An 18,317-nucleotide genomic window follows, 5' to 3' on the forward strand; every position below is an offset into this window, starting at 1 on the left:
GTCCAAGCTACGAATGCCGTGGGCGCTAGAGGTTCTCTTGAACCTCTATCCATTACATAACCTTGCAAGAAAGAAGCTATGAATGCTGCATGGACATCGATGAACTACACAAAATGTAGCACCAGTGACTTCTATTGGGATCCACATGAGTCCCAGATTGACACTAATTTAATTTTCGAGTGGGTATTTTTCGCCACCTGAGTACAGTTCAGTCTCTGTATTCTCTTTGATCGCACTGTGTTTCGTCATGTAACAGATGAAAATCATCATCCTGGTTGTAGGCTGATAGCCAGGAGGACACAAACTAGCTTGGACATCCCTGTAAGTACTCACAGGGAATAAATAAACAACTGAAGCGTTAGATAAACAAAACGTCAACCTCAAATAATCATGATGAAATAATGAAACATTCAAAATCTCACCATTTCTCCCCGTTCTGTAGCTGTCTTCTTTCCAGAATCATTCGCACTGGATGTTTGTGTTTGACCTGAAAAGTTGGACAACCTCGCTTCTTTTGGTTTGTTTTCCAGCTCGACTGGTAAACTTTGACATCTTTCGGTTCCACCACTAACGGTGGATAGGTTGTTCTTATTCGCCTGACGATACAACGGCCCTGACACAGCTGACGCACATTCATCAGAACCATCAATATCTAAAATTTGGTGTTCCTTAGCGCCACTAGCCATATTCATTCTCCCTGTGTGAACATCCAGATTGGCAGAATTGTCCTTTCGCAGTCGATCTCTACCATCATCATCTCTGCAGCGGAGTTCTTTGGATAAGGTTCTAAAATAAGAGGGTTTTTCGTGTAATTTTATGTAGCTCTCCTGTCCAGGCCAGCTTGGACTCGGAGGAATAGACCTGTTGTTTATGGTGTCCTTTTCATTGATTTCGAAGTCATGCCATAACATGGGAGAACTCAGCAACGGCTTGATTTCTATTGACTCACAGTCACTACGTCTTTTTATGTTGCTAGAGGTGTTGGGCATTTTTGTTTGAAAAGTAGATCCATCTAATTCTGGACATGGTAACGAATTACGATTCTGAATTGCGCTCGATTGTCCCTTTTTATCTTGATGGACTAAAAAATGAGCATCAGAGCGACGGCCTGCGTCGGCAGTCTGATGAGACGAATTATCCTTTACCGGTGAGGCAACAGAATGCTGATTACGCTTTCTAAGCAAACGATGAAGTGGAAGACCGTGTCTATGTGCGCGTGGCCGCTGATTTGCTGGAGAGGACGGCGGCTGTACATCCTGCTGATTCCCAGCACTACAGTGTCCACTCTCATCCGCACTGCTTCGCGGGTCAGTTGACCGGAGACGTAATAGTCGAGTGAGTTTTGTCGCTGGTTCTGTGGCTGCTCGTTTGTTCCGCAATAAATGCAATGAGTCCAAGTGTAAGAAGTGTTTATCGTGCGTCGAATGCTTGTCTGTTGTCAGCACTAGAGCGCTCGGTGTTCTTGCCTGAAAAACAAGTAGTACAAAAGCTGGGAAATATACTAATGAATTTACTGATTTGCTAGGACGGCGGCTGTACATCCTGCTGATTCCCAGCACTACAGTGTCCACTCTCATCCGCACTGCTTCGCGGGTCAGTTGACCGGAGACGTAATAGTCGAGTGAGTTTTGTCGCTGGTTCTGTGGCTGCTCGTTTGTTCCGCAATAAATGCAATGAGTCCAAGTGTAAGAAGTGTTTATCGTGCGTCGAATGCTTGTCTGTTGTCAGCACTAGAGCGCTCGGTGTTCTTGCCTGAAAAACAAGTAGTACAAAAGCTGGGAAATATACTAATGAATTTACTCTCTCCCCGGCAGAAATAGGTTTGATTAGCTATAAGAAAATCTCACCTACCTCGAAAAAGAAAGGATTGCCAGATAAAACTTAGAACGAAGTGGCAGTCCGAGGTGTTCGGCTTGGATGCATTTCAAAATCAGGAATTTTGTGGCTACAATTAGGCATTTTACATCATCAGAACTCTATATTGCCGTTGAATACATGAAAAACGGCGACAACTATAACTATAAGATCTGGCGTCACTCAGGTGACTAGCGTCCCTCTGTGTGACCATCTTCCGTCAAGATATCCACAACTGGTGATACTAGCAGTTTGCTTTTTGGAGAAACACTGCTGGAAACCACGCAATCTGCAACAAACTACAAGATTACATGGACAATTTTTATTTTTAGCAAGGAACCCTGCCTGTTCCATATATGTTCACAACTGAGGCACTGCGCAAGGTGTCTTGTCAAAATGTAGGCGTGATAGTTGCTCTCGTACAAGAACACTGCATGCAGTTAATGTACCATACTTCAGAGTTGGGAAATGTATCAAACTGTCTTGCTCATCTTCTAATATTACTATGGAATCCCGACTGATCTTGCTCAAGTTAGTTGGCTACAAAAGCACATCAGTTGTATGACAGAGGTAAGATTTGATGCTTCATTTATACATTATTATAGGTCGCGTACGGGAACATTTCCTCTGTCATTTACTCCATTCCACAAGAACTCTCCCACTGATCTTTCACAATTGCCTATTGGTCAACTACGGGATTAAGCAGTGCGGCTGATCCACACAATTCATAGCAGATTATAGTTCGACAAAACCATTTGGATTCGCCTTTTTATACTTGAGTTTGAGTGCCATTCTCTTGGTTATCAAAAGAAAACGTTCAAATGCATGTGAGTTGGTCAAACCAGCATAACGTGATACTAACACAAAGGCGTGAATTCCGGCGAATACAAACCGATAATTTGACTTATTACGTGCGTATACTGATCATCTCTCGTCTGTTTTAGCAATGAATTTTTAGCTGGAACACATTTTTCACGATACATTCACTGTCGAACGGATCTAACAGATTTATGCTCCATCGAATCTCGTCGAATCAAACGCGAATCTGGTCCTATCTGTTCATTCTATCACTAGTCTGGATTGAACTTGAGCTTTGTCTGATTTTTGTTGAGCAAAAGTACCGGCACAGCTGTGTGCGTCAGATGGCCTAACACACAAGTAGCAGACGTGAGGGCGAAACGGTGAAGTCGACTTCATTTCCTACATACAGGGAACAAAAGGAAGTTGCAATCTGTCTACCCCTTGTGGCGGACGTGACTCGGTTTACAAGTAACAACATTATCAACCCCGCCCCTGTTCCTAATAATTATGGTAGCAGAATAAGCGATAACGTATGAGGCGAAGAACTGTGGCACTTCGAATACCGGTTGAGTAAAAATATTTTTTCAGTTCCACAGTATTTAGTAACCGGGGCTTTGTGCAAGATTAGCTACGGTGAACCCGGGGTACTGATACATGCAATCTTACAAAGTATTAGTACCCAACAAAAGTATCTTGTCCACGCACTTCGTGTCCTCAGCATCAGTTGGGACAGCATTCAGCCACAGTAATTGCGCTACTTGCACAGTGATCGCTGAAGTAGAAAAGGCAATCTTCTCGACTGCACCTGGAAATCCTAGTCCTTTGAGAACGTCATTGATTGCGGGGACCGCGCCAATCAAAGTTTCACAGTTCTGTTTCACCGCGTGGGCAGATTTAAACAAGTGGCTGAGACAATGGTATATAGCATATTTCATGCTACGCGACATTTAGTCTTATAAATATTATGAACTGGGGAACAGTATGACACACTTATTCCTCTGTCTATTTAGTCAAATTTTACTTAAATTTCACGTTTGTTAGGCCTCCGCATGTCTGATATTACTACATGAACACTCGTCCATTTGTTGCTTTGGACACATTTCCGTCTGATCCACGACCATTTCTTTGTAACGTCTTCCGAACGTGCTCCCTCCGATTTTTTCCGTGTCGGCTATATTGGTGTCTGCCACTCTCCCGTCTTTGCTAGCGATATGTAATAGGCATGGATCAAGGAAGAACGTTCCCCAAATTTCTATCATCCGTATCCGCGTAAATATAGTTTTCACCATTTTATTCGCCGCTTTGTTTTGTAGCCTGAAACCAACAGGATAATGGTTGTTCCATAAATAGGCGGGCTTGACCTTACAAGAACGAAGAACTTGACTTCAAAGCTCACCAGCTCACCTAACATTCCGGGACCCTGACGACAAATAAAGTTCTCACGAGATTTTCAATGATTTTGAGGTTTTCTCTCAAACAATGCAGCACTTGTATTGATTTGCTAATTAATGCACATTTTATTGGCAACCTGGTGGGTATTTAACCACGGTAAGCCATGTACTCTGAGGGACCAATGTAAACCGTAGTGGTGTTTATTAGAAGAATGCTGCTTTACGAGAGGATCAATGTTGTTCATACCAGTGCTATCTGACGACTTATTAGAAGACCAACCACTAGCCAGCCTGTACCGAATGGCAGTTAAAACGCGTTTTACGCACATGATATTTATCTTGATTAACCTCCGATATTTCGTTGAATGACCGTGAAAGTGGCCACCTGGTTAATATAGCTTGAAGCCAATCAACCCGTAAACTGTACTCTAATCAACTTCCTTTTTGTTACCAACAGCGTATATTGCCTTTCAAATACCGGTGTTTACAATCATCAGTTTTGAGCATTAGGTATCAGTTGTGAGAAAAAAGTTGTGTTATTCCTGTTGATGTCAGATCATTTTATGCGAGCATCATGAGTGGCACTTAACTGGCTCAGTAAATAGAAGACACCCATTGGACGCGAACAATATTGATCTCACAATGTACTTGCATGGTCCAAGAACGGAATAGTGATGAAAGTGATTTGTATAATCTCACGGATACTTAAACGAACATCCAGTAAATTGCATTTATTGTCCAGTTATTTGAAGACCTTCTGCGCCCTCGTTAGTGCGGACAACATTTACTCATAAATTGAAGGTCAGAAGCACTCCAAAACGTTCACGCTAACAAGACTTCTGTCCCTCCAACCTAGATTACTGTGCAGTTTCAAGTGACGTCACCCAGTTCTCGTTTCCTTGGTAGGGTTGTAATGCGAAAACATCTGCAGCCACTCGCACTATCAGCTTTCGAAGTTGAATGGATCGGTCCTTCGTGTAGCCTATGAAAGGTAGCTGAGAATACGTTACATATAGTATACAAGCTCTACCTCTTACAGCTTCCTCCTCAAAGGCGAGTTTCTTCGCTAGAAAGTGGAAACACCATGATACTTTTCATTTTAAAGAAACAAGCTAACCTCAACAAGCAGAGGACACAGTCTTATTTACGAGGACTCAGCAACATGAATTCGTTACACGACTTTCTAAGTTAAACAAAATCCAACGCACAATAGGGTGAGCTAATTGTGTCCTTTGTTTCGTCATCTGCCAGGGAACGTGGCGTCACCGAAAATGTTGCACAGGATAAATGACCACTTTTGTTAAAAAATCTTTCAGTTGATGTTTTGACTTGGCACGATCCTGATAAAAACTAAACAAACTGTGGCAAGTGAGTGACCAGGCAGAATGTCGCTATTTGGAATAATTTAATTCAAAAACCCAAGCGGAAAAACATCTTTACTGTCATCAGAAAATTGGGAAATCAAACCTGGGTAACAGTAAAATGTTACGGAGGTATTCCGAAATAACCCAGTATCATGTAATCTACACAGTGAATAGATTTTTCACGTCACAATGTTGCCACGTCTGTATTCTGTTGTGTTACCTAGCGTAGCAAGATAGGAACTGAGGTATATATGTACCGTTAAAGAATTTAGGTTCAGTTTTGAAGGTGCTAGGGAAAGTTTTAGTTACTCGTGCAGAGGAATGAACACAGCTATGTTGTAGGAGAGTTTTTCTTTTATCATATCACACAAGAATAACGTCACCTCCTTAGTACTCTTGATAATAATGGCAATGGAAACAATTTTATTACGATATCCTGGTGTATTTTCACTGTCAGCGTAAGTGGAAATGTTTTGCTTGTAGGCGAATTCTACTATTTATTGTTGCCAATTTTCAATTCCTTTTTGCTTAGGTGCTTGTGTCGGATCCCACCAGGCTTTTGAATGGTCTGCTGGGTTCTACAGAAACCTAAGCATGCAGAGGCACAAACTACCTACACAGAATGCAGCACAAGCTGATAGACTTACCGTGACAATGTACAAACACTCAAGTAAATGCCGTTGTTGTAATTGCATCACATCGTCATAGGTCAATGGCTTTTTATGACTCGACTCCGAAACGGTTTTGCTGTGTAATCTTAGTTGTTGTCTGCCAGGTGACTGCTGAGGAACACTCGTGTTCAAGTCTATCATGGATCCTGCCGATCCCGGGCTGCTCTGACTTGCCGGTTGAATGACCACCGAGAGTGCCTCTCCCATCATCCTTGGTTGAAGTAGTTTGGATGAAAAATTCCCCAAGGAATGTGTCCGATGTAATTGAGTTGTGGGAAAGAGGCTGTCTTGTTGTCCGAATATTTCCTGGTCATTCTATCATCGAAGAAATGAATAATAGTGGGAGAGAATTCTGTCATCTCATTATCGTAACAAAATGCAAAACAACGTTGTTTTTGTAGCTGTTGTAGTTGCGCAAGTGTTTTGTTTTATGTATGCTGCGTATTATTGGAATCTCAGCCACATTCTGAGACCAAGAGATGTCCATCTGGATATATATAGTGCTTTGTGCCAAACAGACCACAATTCTCTGTGAAAGACATTCAGTCATCTTGGTTCTGTAGAAAATGTTCTGGTGGTTTTCAAAAAAGCCACGCTGCATGCGGCGGCCAGTTATTGCTTCGTTAACTTTCATTGTCATCATAAAAACGAACCAATAGAATGTAGCAGAATGGTACAATGAAAAATAATCCAGGGGAACGAATCGAATGGTGCTTACGTGTGCAAGATCTTCAAACATTGCGGATAGTTACTGTGACGTGTTTTCGGTGACTTTTCACGGTTCAGTACGATCTGTCGGATGGCGTTCTTTATTTTGCCAATCTTACCCTTTGACTGTTACTCAGCTGTTCTCTTTGCTTGTTTGTCTGACTTTACCCTATTACCTATTCTTCGTAATTAATACACTTATGCAAATTGATTCTAGGACTCATTTTTTGGCCTGGTTGCATTAAAACAGCTACTTTTTTCGTTTCATGTATGGAGAGTCTAGTGTAACTTTTTAACAGAGCACATCAGTATCTTGATGATGGCTTTCTGTCCCAGTTACCAAAACCTATAGTCTACGTTTTTAGGACATCATTTTCATTTCAAAATTTTATTGTTAACTTTACGGTTTCAAGCTGTGTTCGTTGGTTCCGGAAGGCCTATCTGTTCATAGCCTATGAAATCGCATAAAGATGGTCAGGCATAGACGCAGATTACGGACAACAAGCAGCTCAACTAATATGAATGGTTTGGGAAAATGCTGACAAGTGTTGATAACCCTGGTTAGCGCAATAAGTGGTGCCTGAAACAAAGGCGATGATATCATCTGTGGTGAAGGATGCTTTTTCTGAAGAATTGCTATTGCCCGAATTTGGTAGCGGAAGTCATGCGAAACCACGAGCTTCCAAGTCCATTCGTGCACCGTTACATCGGAACAAATGGCCTCCGCTTTTGGTAACCCGAGTTTTAAGTTAAACAGTTAAAAAAGTCAAATAAGAAGCTGCTTCAACTTACAACTACCGATTTGTGCGACTTCAACGGCAAGATGTTGGTAGCATGTAGTGATGGGTATCTATCAGTTCGTTTAGTCCATCAGGACCAATCGATTATAATGAAACGCATTTGACGTTTTCCTAACCGCCCGTGATAATAGTTTGCATCATTTTCTCTATTAAGTGACTGTTATTGAGAAGGAAAACGATCTGGGAAAAACCACGTACAGTTGGTTCGTTGAAGCCAAAGCCGGATCGCCCAAGCGTCCAGGCTTTAAACAACAAACAAGCAGTTTCTCAGAAGGCCCCAGAAGTATACGTGAATCCTTGGTATGCAGAACAAACTGGCTTGTAGATGAGTAGTAGGTAGACAAGTAGGCTGATGTGTAGGTAGGTAGGTGACATGTATCAGCTAACGTATCTCATGCTTCTGTCTTTAGTATTTGTTCCTCAAATGTGGTCCATGCTGAGAAACGAAGCATCATAAGCCCACAAAGCTGGCACATGAATTCTTCTGCACAAAGAAATTCTCATCAACGCTTAGTGGGAATCATTCACGAGGTCATGGTGGATTTCCAAGAACTTGGACACTCAAATCCTTTTGATGCCTTTTGATGCATTAACTTGCAGTTCATTTCACTTAGTGGTTTAAGTATGTCGGACTTTTTGAATCCGAACATGCTTCGACGTACAAACCAAAGCGCAGTTCACTTTAGTTCGTCGTCTCATTAAGTAAAGCTAGCAGTTAACAGCTGAACGGTAGCATATTAAAAACTCAATTGACGAAAATTTGTTTTTGGATTATTTGAGCTCACGAAGTTCGATGATGTCTGTCTCTCCGACCAGTGGGCGCCGTGCATTAATCTTCGACATTCTACGTGCTAGTTGTTGACGTTGGGAAGCAAGCACAAAATGAAACTCAAAACACATCAATCGAGCGATTTTCAAAATGCAACTGATAACTATCGCTTACTCATGTTGCACGTAATTTGTATAGGAATCCGTACTGTCATGCGCCTCATCATAACAGGAGCATGTGGAGCCTTTAAAACCGTACCGTTAGGGTCAAATTAATTGGTTGATCGATGCCTTCTTTGAATGAAACAGTGCCCACAACATATTGTATTCCCGTTATCATCCTTGAATAGGTGAATCAAATAATTCAAATCTTTTTTCCATAGGCTAAAGCCGGGTCATTTTGAAAATCGGAAAACCGTTGGTATTGGTTCTCTTTGCCAAAGCCGGATCGCCCAAGCGTCCAGGCTTTAAACAACAAACAAGCAGTTTCTCAGAAGGCCCCAGAAGTATACGTGAATCCTTGGTATGCAGAACAAACTGGCTTGTAGATGAGTAGTAGGTAGACAAGTAGGCTGATGTGTAGGTAGGTAGGTGACATGTATCAGCTAACGTATCTCATGCTTCTGTCTTTAGTATTTGTTCCTCAAATGTGGTCCATGCTGAGAAACGAAGCATCATAAGCCCACAAAGCTGGCACATGAATTCTTCTGCACAAAGAAATTCTCATCAACGCTTAGTGGGAATCATTCACGAGGTCATGGTGGATTTCCAAGAACTTGGACACTCAAATCCTTTTGATGCCTTTTGATGCATTAACTTGCAGTTCATTTCACTTAGTGGTTTAAGTATGTCGGACTTTTTGAATCCGAACATGCTTCGACGTACAAACCAAAGCGCAGTTCACTTTAGTTCGTCGTCTCATTAAGTAAAGCTAGCAGTTAACAGCTGAACGGTAGCATATTAAAAACTCAATTGACGAAAATTTGTTTTTGGATTATTTGAGCTCACGAAGTTCGATGATGTCTGTCTCTCCGACCAGTGGGCGCCGTGCATTAATCTTCGACATTCTACGTGCTAGTTGTTGACGTTGGGAAGCAAGCACAAAATGAAACTCAAAACACATCAATCGAGCGATTTTCAAAATGCAACTGATAACTATCGCTTACTCATGTTGCACGTAATTTGTATAGGAATCCGTACTGTCATGCGCCTCATCATAACAGGAGCATGTGGAGCCTTTAAAACCGTACCGTTAGGGTTAAATTAATTGGTTGATCGATGCCTTCTTTGAATGAAACAGTGCCCACAACATATTGTATTCATCCTTGAATAGGTGAATCAAATAATTCAAATCTTTTTTCCATAGGCTAAAGCCGGGTCATTTTGAAAATCGGAAAACCGTTGGTATTGGCAAAGCGTGCAGATCGTGACCGTACACTACATTTTATTTTTTTTTCATTTTTTGTATGTTTTCCTTGCTTCTTTTTTTCAGCCACAAACACTACCAGAATATGTGAGATATGTTTACTCAATGATTAATTGAAGCACACCTTTTGCTGCTGTTTGGACTTCACAGACCCTGCCGTTTTCGGCTGCGTCTTGATTCCCGGTTTGTCATCAGTATTTGGAACTTTGGGAACGGTAACGGAGACCTCCCCGGTCCACATGTTGCTTCTTTCACGCCCTGGTCGCCACTGAGTAGTGTTAAGGAACTGCTCGGAGTCCGCATCTATTAACGGATAGTCCCATCCGATTTGCTCTGTCTGAACGAGCGCTTGTACCTCACCAAAGCTGCTTGACTTTTTAGTTCCGCGAGCAACCATGGCTTCTTTATCGTTTTGAAACTCGGCTGTTCCATAAAGCCCTCCTTCATTTTCACTGTCCTCTGATTTTTCCTCGCCCGCGCTAACGGCTGCCATCATTTGCGCTAGGCGAATCCTTGCTTGCCGAGCTCTCTACAACAGAGTTTTGAAACAAGGATTATTTTACAAATCAAAACGTACTTTGTCCAAATTAGATAAAATAATTTGGATTGGTATCATAAAAATGGTTTAGCAGTTAATTTTGAATAATAGAGTTCTCGTTAATAATACATGGGGAATTCCGGTTATAATCGATTGGTATTAACAGCCTTATTGAGGCTGGGAGTCACGTCTAATATAAGAAAAGAGAATAAACACTTTAGTTCTCGTAATCGTCATCGGTTTTAATGTTTTCGAAGTGGCAACTAAAGAACCTATTGAACAAATTGTCTGCAATTCGAAACATTCTTCCATCCGTACAAAATAAGTTGGTCTGACTTGGTTTTCGTGCGTATGTGTGTCAGTTTGTTCAGCTCCCTTTTGCATCAGACTATTGAAACAATCCACCATGCATATTGGCCAAAACACACTCCTGTGACAAGCATGTGGCTCCCTCGATATACATTAGTCTTACCATAAAGACCCGTTGCCCATGGACTAGCTTCAAAACAGACAGGCACTAAAATGGGTGGGCGCAAATACTGAAAAGTAACCATAAATGTGTATCTAGGTCGTTGAAGCCCACACGTGGTTTCTGTGTTTTCCTAGAAAACGCGAAATAATTAAGCTCAGAACAATCTATAAATAAGTAGTGAAAAGTGATTAGGTCCTGGTTAGAAAGGTCATAGTCAGGTTGATCGGGGAAATCCCGATCGAGGACCGCCAGTTACTTCTTTGATGATGTTTATAACGAGTAGACAGCAGAATGGGCTCACAGATCTTCATATGGTCGTGTGATATGAAATCAATTAATCCACAATAAGGATGATCAAGTTAAAATGAATCGGGAATAGACATACAGTTGAAAACTGACTGCAGTAAAAGCAAAATGTGAAGCACTAATAAACAGAACCGTGATGTAACAAAAAGGATGAAACAGTGTATCTGTTATGCTGGTGAGAGTTTAGTCACAATTTGCACTGATGCACATGGTGTATGTTTAGGGCGTTTCGCCGTTAAAGCTTTCGCGGTGCGAAGCTTGGGTCCTTGAAATGGCATGACGATTATTTTGAGAGTTGCAGAGATGCTGCCATAAACAGCATCCAAAAATGTGTCAGGCGACCACAGATATTTTACATCCATTCTTAGCATCTGGAGTAATTTTGGGATGTAAAGTTTGGTTTCAGTACACAAGCGCTTTCCGCGCCTGAATCCGCAGGTCGATTCGAAATGGTCGATTGGAGTGGATTTTGTGAAATATTGCGATAACGTGAGGAACAACTTTTTCCTCAGTCAACAATTTCTAGTGGCAGATTCGCTTGATAGCTGCGTTCATGTAGTTCGTAACGGAGGACGGTGTGGTTAACGCGGTTGTCATTGGAAAGCCCAGGAGTGCAACTGTATCATCCTGCTCTGTTTCCATAGCAGGATTTAAGCGGCACTGGAGAGATGGTCATTTTCAGTTCACACCTAAAATGTCATCAAAATGACACGTACATATCACAAATTCTTGGATTCATATTATTGGCTGTTGCTCCGTGTGGCCCGATTAGACCGGAGTGTGCTGTTTATCGAGGCATCAACCACTACTTGAGCTTTCTCATCAGCTGAAATCTGATGTAAAAAGATGTGGATATTTTATTACAGCATCCATTGTAATTCCTGGCCATGGATGTTTATACAATGCAGCTGATTTACAGAACGTTACTTCCAATATATTTGTTAGTAGTCACTTCGAAATGCCTAGCTTTTTGATTAAATTTGTTCCGAAAAAAATTTTATGGCCTGTGTAAACTGCAAATAAAGCCATACATTGCTGTAAATTCACATATGGAGGATTATTCGGAGATTGCCTGAACGAATTTCTGGAAAACCTACTTTCTGGGCCTGTCGTTTGTCAGACCGTTGACTCTGATTGTAGATGCGCGAGAAGTTGGACACGATAACCGGAACCGGGAGAGCTATGACAAGCACGCCAGATAGTGAGCACATTCCGCCGACTATTTTGCCCACGATGGTTTCTGGTACCATGTCCCCATAGCTGTGAACGGAAATTGCCAGTGAGAATGAATGTTTTCGGAAAATGTTATGAATCTGTCGGTTAACGTGAATATGGTAAGTCTATGCAGGCAGAACCAATCTGTCTTCCGTTTTTGGCAAGGCTTTACAAACATACCTATAGGTTGGGCGGTCACCAGTGCAATAAGGTGTACAAATGATCAACAGACAACCTAACAATCCATACAAGCCCACCGGTCTTGTTTTTCGTCAAACAGCCATACTGCTTCTGAGCTGTCAAGATGATTTATGAGCTTAGTTGTCAGTAGTCGGAGAAAGTATGCTACGCAGCAAGCCATGGGTTGGTGCCTCATCTGTTATCAGATTTTATCGGTGAGTTAGCAGCTAGTTACACCAGCAAGCACATCCAGAATCACGTGTTCTGTTTAATCACGAAATAAGAATCTCGTATTATCAGATCCACAACCTTTCTGGAAGACGAGGCCTCAGATCATGGGTTACATAATATAATATTCTAAAATGGCATAAAAAGCATTTTTCGACCGATTTGCTACCACAGTGATCGGTAGTAGGTACGTGCAAAATATATAGTGTACCACTGCAAAATATGCACGATAATCAGTAGGGAAATTTACTCGTGTAATGTAAGTTGCTTCATTCACCTTAGGTATCCTACTAGTCAGTCGTTCGGGCGGATTACAAAGACATTATCATGCTCTCTGTCAATCTGGGGAAGCCAATGAAAGAACTACACAGTGATCCACGAAGAATATGTACGCCTTAAGCGACTAGTCACTTTCGAAGACTATAAAAATCCAGGAAAGGGAAAATTTATATTCGGGCTGCATTGAGTCACAAAACTGTTGAATGTTGAAAAACTAGCCAAACACGATGCCCGTCACCCTCTGAATGCATTTTACTCGTAACTTATATACCAATCTACATTTTAGATCAATTCAAATGAAAATCTATGGTCCGACGATTAGATAATATAGTCCTCACGCCTTGAAGGGTTTCAGTAGCCCCTGCGAGTTTCATTGGCAGTTTCGTGCAGTTTTGGTTTTCAATCGTTAGAAATAAGTTATGAATTCCCATTGTTGTGAAGTTTTTGCGGATTGTGTCCTAGTGATCCACGTCTATATTTGAGTTTTTCTCTATAACCATAAACACGACTTCGGACACCCAATAAAAAACTCAGTTATTTTGCTAAGAAAATTTGAGTTGTTTGAATGCTTCAAGCACTTTGTAAATCAATGAATACAATGATGCAGTAAGTGACTTGGCGCGATACCAGGAGAGTGAAAAGCTAGAATGCACAAGTAATACAAGTATGATTTCCTAGTCCTTCTTCCGCGAAACCGTAAAGGATGTAGTTTCTGAGTTTGTTTTTATGTTCAGTGAGCTAGGGAGTTCGGTTGCAAAGTTATAAAGAACTTGACCGTACCCTTATTATAACAGACTAGGTAAATTGCACGTACTCTAAGAAACTGAAAGTCGATAAAGTTGGACAGTCCGATACTATGTCCACATCGCGCCACTCATTAAATGCGTTGAATACCGCACTGACACTTTGTTAGCACTGCTAAACCAGGGTTACGGCTAGCCTCATACGGAGACTGTTTTCTACTACAAAACCATTTACTGGGAATGACGGCCACATGTATCCTTACAAATCCGATAACTTTTCAATTGGTGTATTCCCTGGAATGTTTAAGAAAAAGGTGTGCCCCATTGTAAGGTTATAAACTTACGATTTGTGAGGTTCTACGACCGCTTTTGTTTTTTTCTGATTAGAATACATTCTGATGCTTGTCTGAAGTTTTCTGTTGTTTTTTGGATACTGGACATCTGCGTTTCTTTTGAAGGAATACGATCCAAACACTCGTTCTCCGTCTAAGTAGAACATTCTCTAATTATATAAACGAGATATCTTCCAAGTGAAGCCAATCCACTGTTTTACGGTTGTACAGCACTGTGCACTTTTCTATGCTTTTTAAAGGCAACCGGTAGTGCGAATCACCAGATCTTGGTTCCGAAGGCACGGCTTCCCGGCCAGTAGTTGGCCTTAATTACCCATAACTTGCACCAGCCCTTCTGCGCAGTCTCAGCTGTTCGCTTAGTTATCAGAGCATCCCACAGCATTGATACAGGCATGCAGATGTGTCAGTTGCACTTCATTGGATGAACGAACTTACCTACCGGTTTCAAGCTCGGCTATGTGTGTGGTTAAAGCTTTGAGGGTATAATGGGGTGGTTAGGTGAAAAAGTGGGTGGGTAGGTGGTTGTGTTCGTGAAATTTTGGCCCGAAGCCAGAGTTCACTGTCATCATCACCAAGGTGCGATTAGAACTATAATGCAGGCGGAAGGGACGACCAAGAACAAGCGTAAAACTTGGCGTCATAGTGGACAGTGCAGACACAAGCAGTCTTGTGACTTGGGTTAGCGGAAAGGGTAGCTGCATTTCGAGGGCTCGCACCAGTCACCTACCATCGATGTTGAGTCTAAATTCAAAGCCCATGACGTCATAATGATTCTCCTGTTTTCGGCAGCGTACCCATTCGCACATAACGTTTACACAACCAATTGTCACCACCTCTTACCAAGCTGCTGTCCGCGAGTGCGCTAATAGCTGAAGCAGGAAAAGATTTGATTGGGGATCAAAAGTTGTTACAGTTGAATTAGAAATCACTTTTATTACATACGCTGTGGAAAACATGACCAATGTTTTTGGATTCCCCCGTCACCTCCTTACATTAATCTGCAGCAAAGTTATATGGCAGCATCACTGTCCTCTGAATTCTTCTTCTTGTTCTGGCGCACTTTTCCGGGTTTCTTCTCAACGGTGGACACCGAATTTACCTTGTTCGATATAACCAGGAGCACACACGCTCGGTTCTAGTGAGCTTCAGTCAATTGCAATAAGAGCTGATCTTTACTACTCCTTCTGTATGGTGCGCCAGTCACAACTAAGTTACAGCTATCAGGAACGAGTCATTTCTATCGACCTTGGTTATTTAAGGGTTGTCTTGTTCGACGAAACCATGCGGGTTACCTTAAAATTGAGCAGGCACGTTCTACTGTCCTCCTAGTCCCTCTAACATATGGATGCGATTTATTACAGGCGTTGGTTGAACAGATCCTTTGGGACTGATATATTTGTTAGATTTCCAGGCTGGCCTAACCACTGACAGTCTGAATGGCCGAATAGGAGAACTCACAGTAGAGCACCATAAACGTTTTGATTTAAAAAATTGGATCAGTGCCTAACCATGAAAATGTGGAAGGCTGAGATACCGTTTGCCAAGAGGTACAGCACAAGCAACTTATAAGGCAGTCATCGCGATAAGTGAACCTTAAAAATTTCGTTGCGTATATATCTTTTTGATGAGCCTCAAATGAATTTTATGTTTGCAAGTTAATGGACGAACAGAAACCATAGTTGAATGTGGAAGTGTTAATCGCAAGAAAGTGGTCGTAAGGGCGAAAAATATATAAGAGGTGGGATTGGTGGTTGTTCTTTTCTGGCCATTCCGTCGCGCATTCAGTCGCATTGAGAAGCCTGATAGTACCAACCTTAGCTGTATTTACCTCACGATATTTTTTTTGTTACGGGTGACATAAACGGGATTGTAAACAATAAAGTAAGTTTGACCTGGTGGCCTGTTTCCAATAAGCTGTGAAGTAATAAAGTGAATTGCTCCCATGTCAAACTATTCCAAATAGTCTTGTTGTTCTGTTTCTTGGGAGAGAAAAAACTGTGACAAGGTTCGAAGCAAACTCTACCATGCGCCCATCAATCGAATGCGATCAACCAAGCATCAGTGTCTACGAGCAGATGGGGCAGGTGCTCTTCGTCCACGAACTCATAAAGATAAACAATAACCCCCCATTATTTTTCAGTGGAACGAACAAACTGATGTAACCAGTGACAAAAACAAGATTTGCATAATGTTGGCCAACAGCTATCCTCGTCCGTCAATGCCCGTTAAAACGCTGTTGGCCGTTTGGTTACGTAAAGTTTCAAACGAAGCCCTCACGGATCACTTCCTATCGGTGGATACCCACAAGCTGGCTATCCATTCGAAAAATCCAGGAAATCAAACAAACTTCAAGCCATTCTCAAGAGTGGTAAATTTTACGGTATGGTTTAAAAACGCACATCTGATCATAGGGTCATTGAAAACACAATGTCATCCCACTTACCCAAGCGTCGTCATGGTAACAATCGTGTACCAAAATGCGGCCGGGATGCTTGAAAAGGTTGTGTCCACTACAGATTTCTCTGCGTAATACATAACCGTTGCAAAAATAATGATGACCATTGTCAGACTGAATAACAGAAAGCCCAGTTCGGAAGCGCACGATTTCAGCGTGTAGCCCAATATCCGTAGTCCAACACTGTGTCGCGAGAATTTGAACACACGAAACACACGAAAAACTCGCAAAGTTGTGAAGACCCCAGAAACGCTCTGAGTGGGTAAACAAACAATAAAAAACGATAATTAGTGTTGAGAATACATCTCAATTTTGAGAAAACGAAAGTTTAAAGGACATACTTATGGGATTCAGAATCTTAGAAGTAATCAGATTTTCCGTGGAGTTGAAATGAGACCAGCTTGAAACAGTTGGGAATCATGTATGTGTATTTATGTGAATAAACGAATATTTCTCTCTTGTTCAGCAAGCCTAGGCTTTGAGACGCATGTGTATGTATACATATATACGCTACTGAAAACAAACTCTGCATGACCCATTTTTCCACGTTGCCTAAGCAAGCTTCTGGCTTCGAGTTAAAACATCACCCAAACTAGTGTGGTTGGAGAATGATCTAGAGAACAGGAAAATTTCACGAATGCGATTCAGAATACGTTACACCTCAAGCCGCTACCTCTTGATAGGTAGGTAGCTTCATTGCCTGAGAAGTAGAACAGGCATTAACCAGACTTACTGTACATTGGAACAGCCAACAGGAATCGATCTAAGCCATTTAGATCTCCTATGAGCGCTGTTCGCCATAGAGGAAATCTCGCATGCAGCATACCACTCAAACCAGCGTAATCATGATGAAAATTTGTAATGCTATCTTTACGTTGCCATGGTACAAACAACTACCCGGAAGTTTCCTTACTTTCACGATAAATCTGTGGCATTTCCCTACGATCACAGGTTTTTCTCCTTACTTCAATCGACCATTGGTGGACATCATATGACTTTGTATAACGTTATGCCTAATAGGTTAAGCAAACCCCACACTCAAGAAAGTTAGCGAACCCGGCGACCCAATGACCACATTTCACATATAGACTAAGCAGAATGTAGATCACAACTTGGTTGTCAACGAAGCTGACATCGAATGGTATTGAGGGTTCGGAGGTGTTTAGGAGAATACTGTCGGCTGAACTGTTCTGGCACAATCTATAAGAATTCTTCAAGGTTTTATGGCCTATAACATCGAGAAAAGCTGCGCTCGAATCCAACTAGAGTTGGTGCCATAGACTTCATTTTTTTAAACCATTGACATATCAGATGGGTATGTAATTTCCTGGTAAAAGGAAATAAAGGTTTATAAGTGGGAGCTTTGTTTAGGACCTGAGTTTAGAACAAACAAACAAAGTGATCGTTCACATGTTAGACGTGCTACGTCCCGTATGTTAATGTTTAGCATAATGTCTGTCAAACAAATCTCTACAGTGTACGTCAAACCGTGAAGAACGAGGGCATTGTGGACTCTAGAGAAGATTTAACCTCATTCCTTCATTCCATCAAAACGCTGCGTAGAACGCTAAGCAAATTGTAAAGAAGGCATGCAGTGATAAATACTGTTTAATTTCCAGGGTATTTGTTCTTCTTTATCTACAAATTGGGGTTACGTTCAAGAATAAAACCAAGCAAAATTACACCATTTGCTGGGTGCTGACGAATTCAATAATTTCAGCTTATAAAACTTAGGCTTTGCTATTATGTAGTAGGGTTTAATTAG

The 18,317-nt window shown here is 41.6% G+C and overlaps 1 protein-coding gene across 1 annotated transcript in view; it reads right to left on the minus strand.

Annotated features, from left to right (window-relative positions):
• Window positions 1-270: 270 nt before the first annotated feature.
• The window catches only part of T265_00575 (hypothetical protein), a gene marked incomplete at both ends in the record, with an annotated part of 75,250 nt that continues 57,203 nt past the window's right edge, over window positions 271-18,317 (minus strand). The window contains 5 exons of the mRNA XM_009164379.1: window positions 271-1,466; window positions 6,058-6,396; window positions 9,908-10,312; window positions 12,197-12,359; window positions 16,541-16,806. Of these exons, the coding sequence (XP_009162643.1) occupies window positions 411-1,466; window positions 6,058-6,396; window positions 9,908-10,312; window positions 12,197-12,359; window positions 16,541-16,806 (2,229 nt within the window). The remainder of the gene's footprint in view (window positions 1,467-6,057; window positions 6,397-9,907; window positions 10,313-12,196; window positions 12,360-16,540; window positions 16,807-18,317) is intronic.

The sequence above is a fragment of the Opisthorchis viverrini genome (assembly GCF_000715545.1).
Source record: "Opisthorchis viverrini unplaced genomic scaffold opera_v5_5, whole genome shotgun sequence".
Classification (NCBI taxonomy): Eukaryota; Metazoa; Platyhelminthes; class Trematoda; order Opisthorchiida; family Opisthorchiidae; genus Opisthorchis; species Opisthorchis viverrini.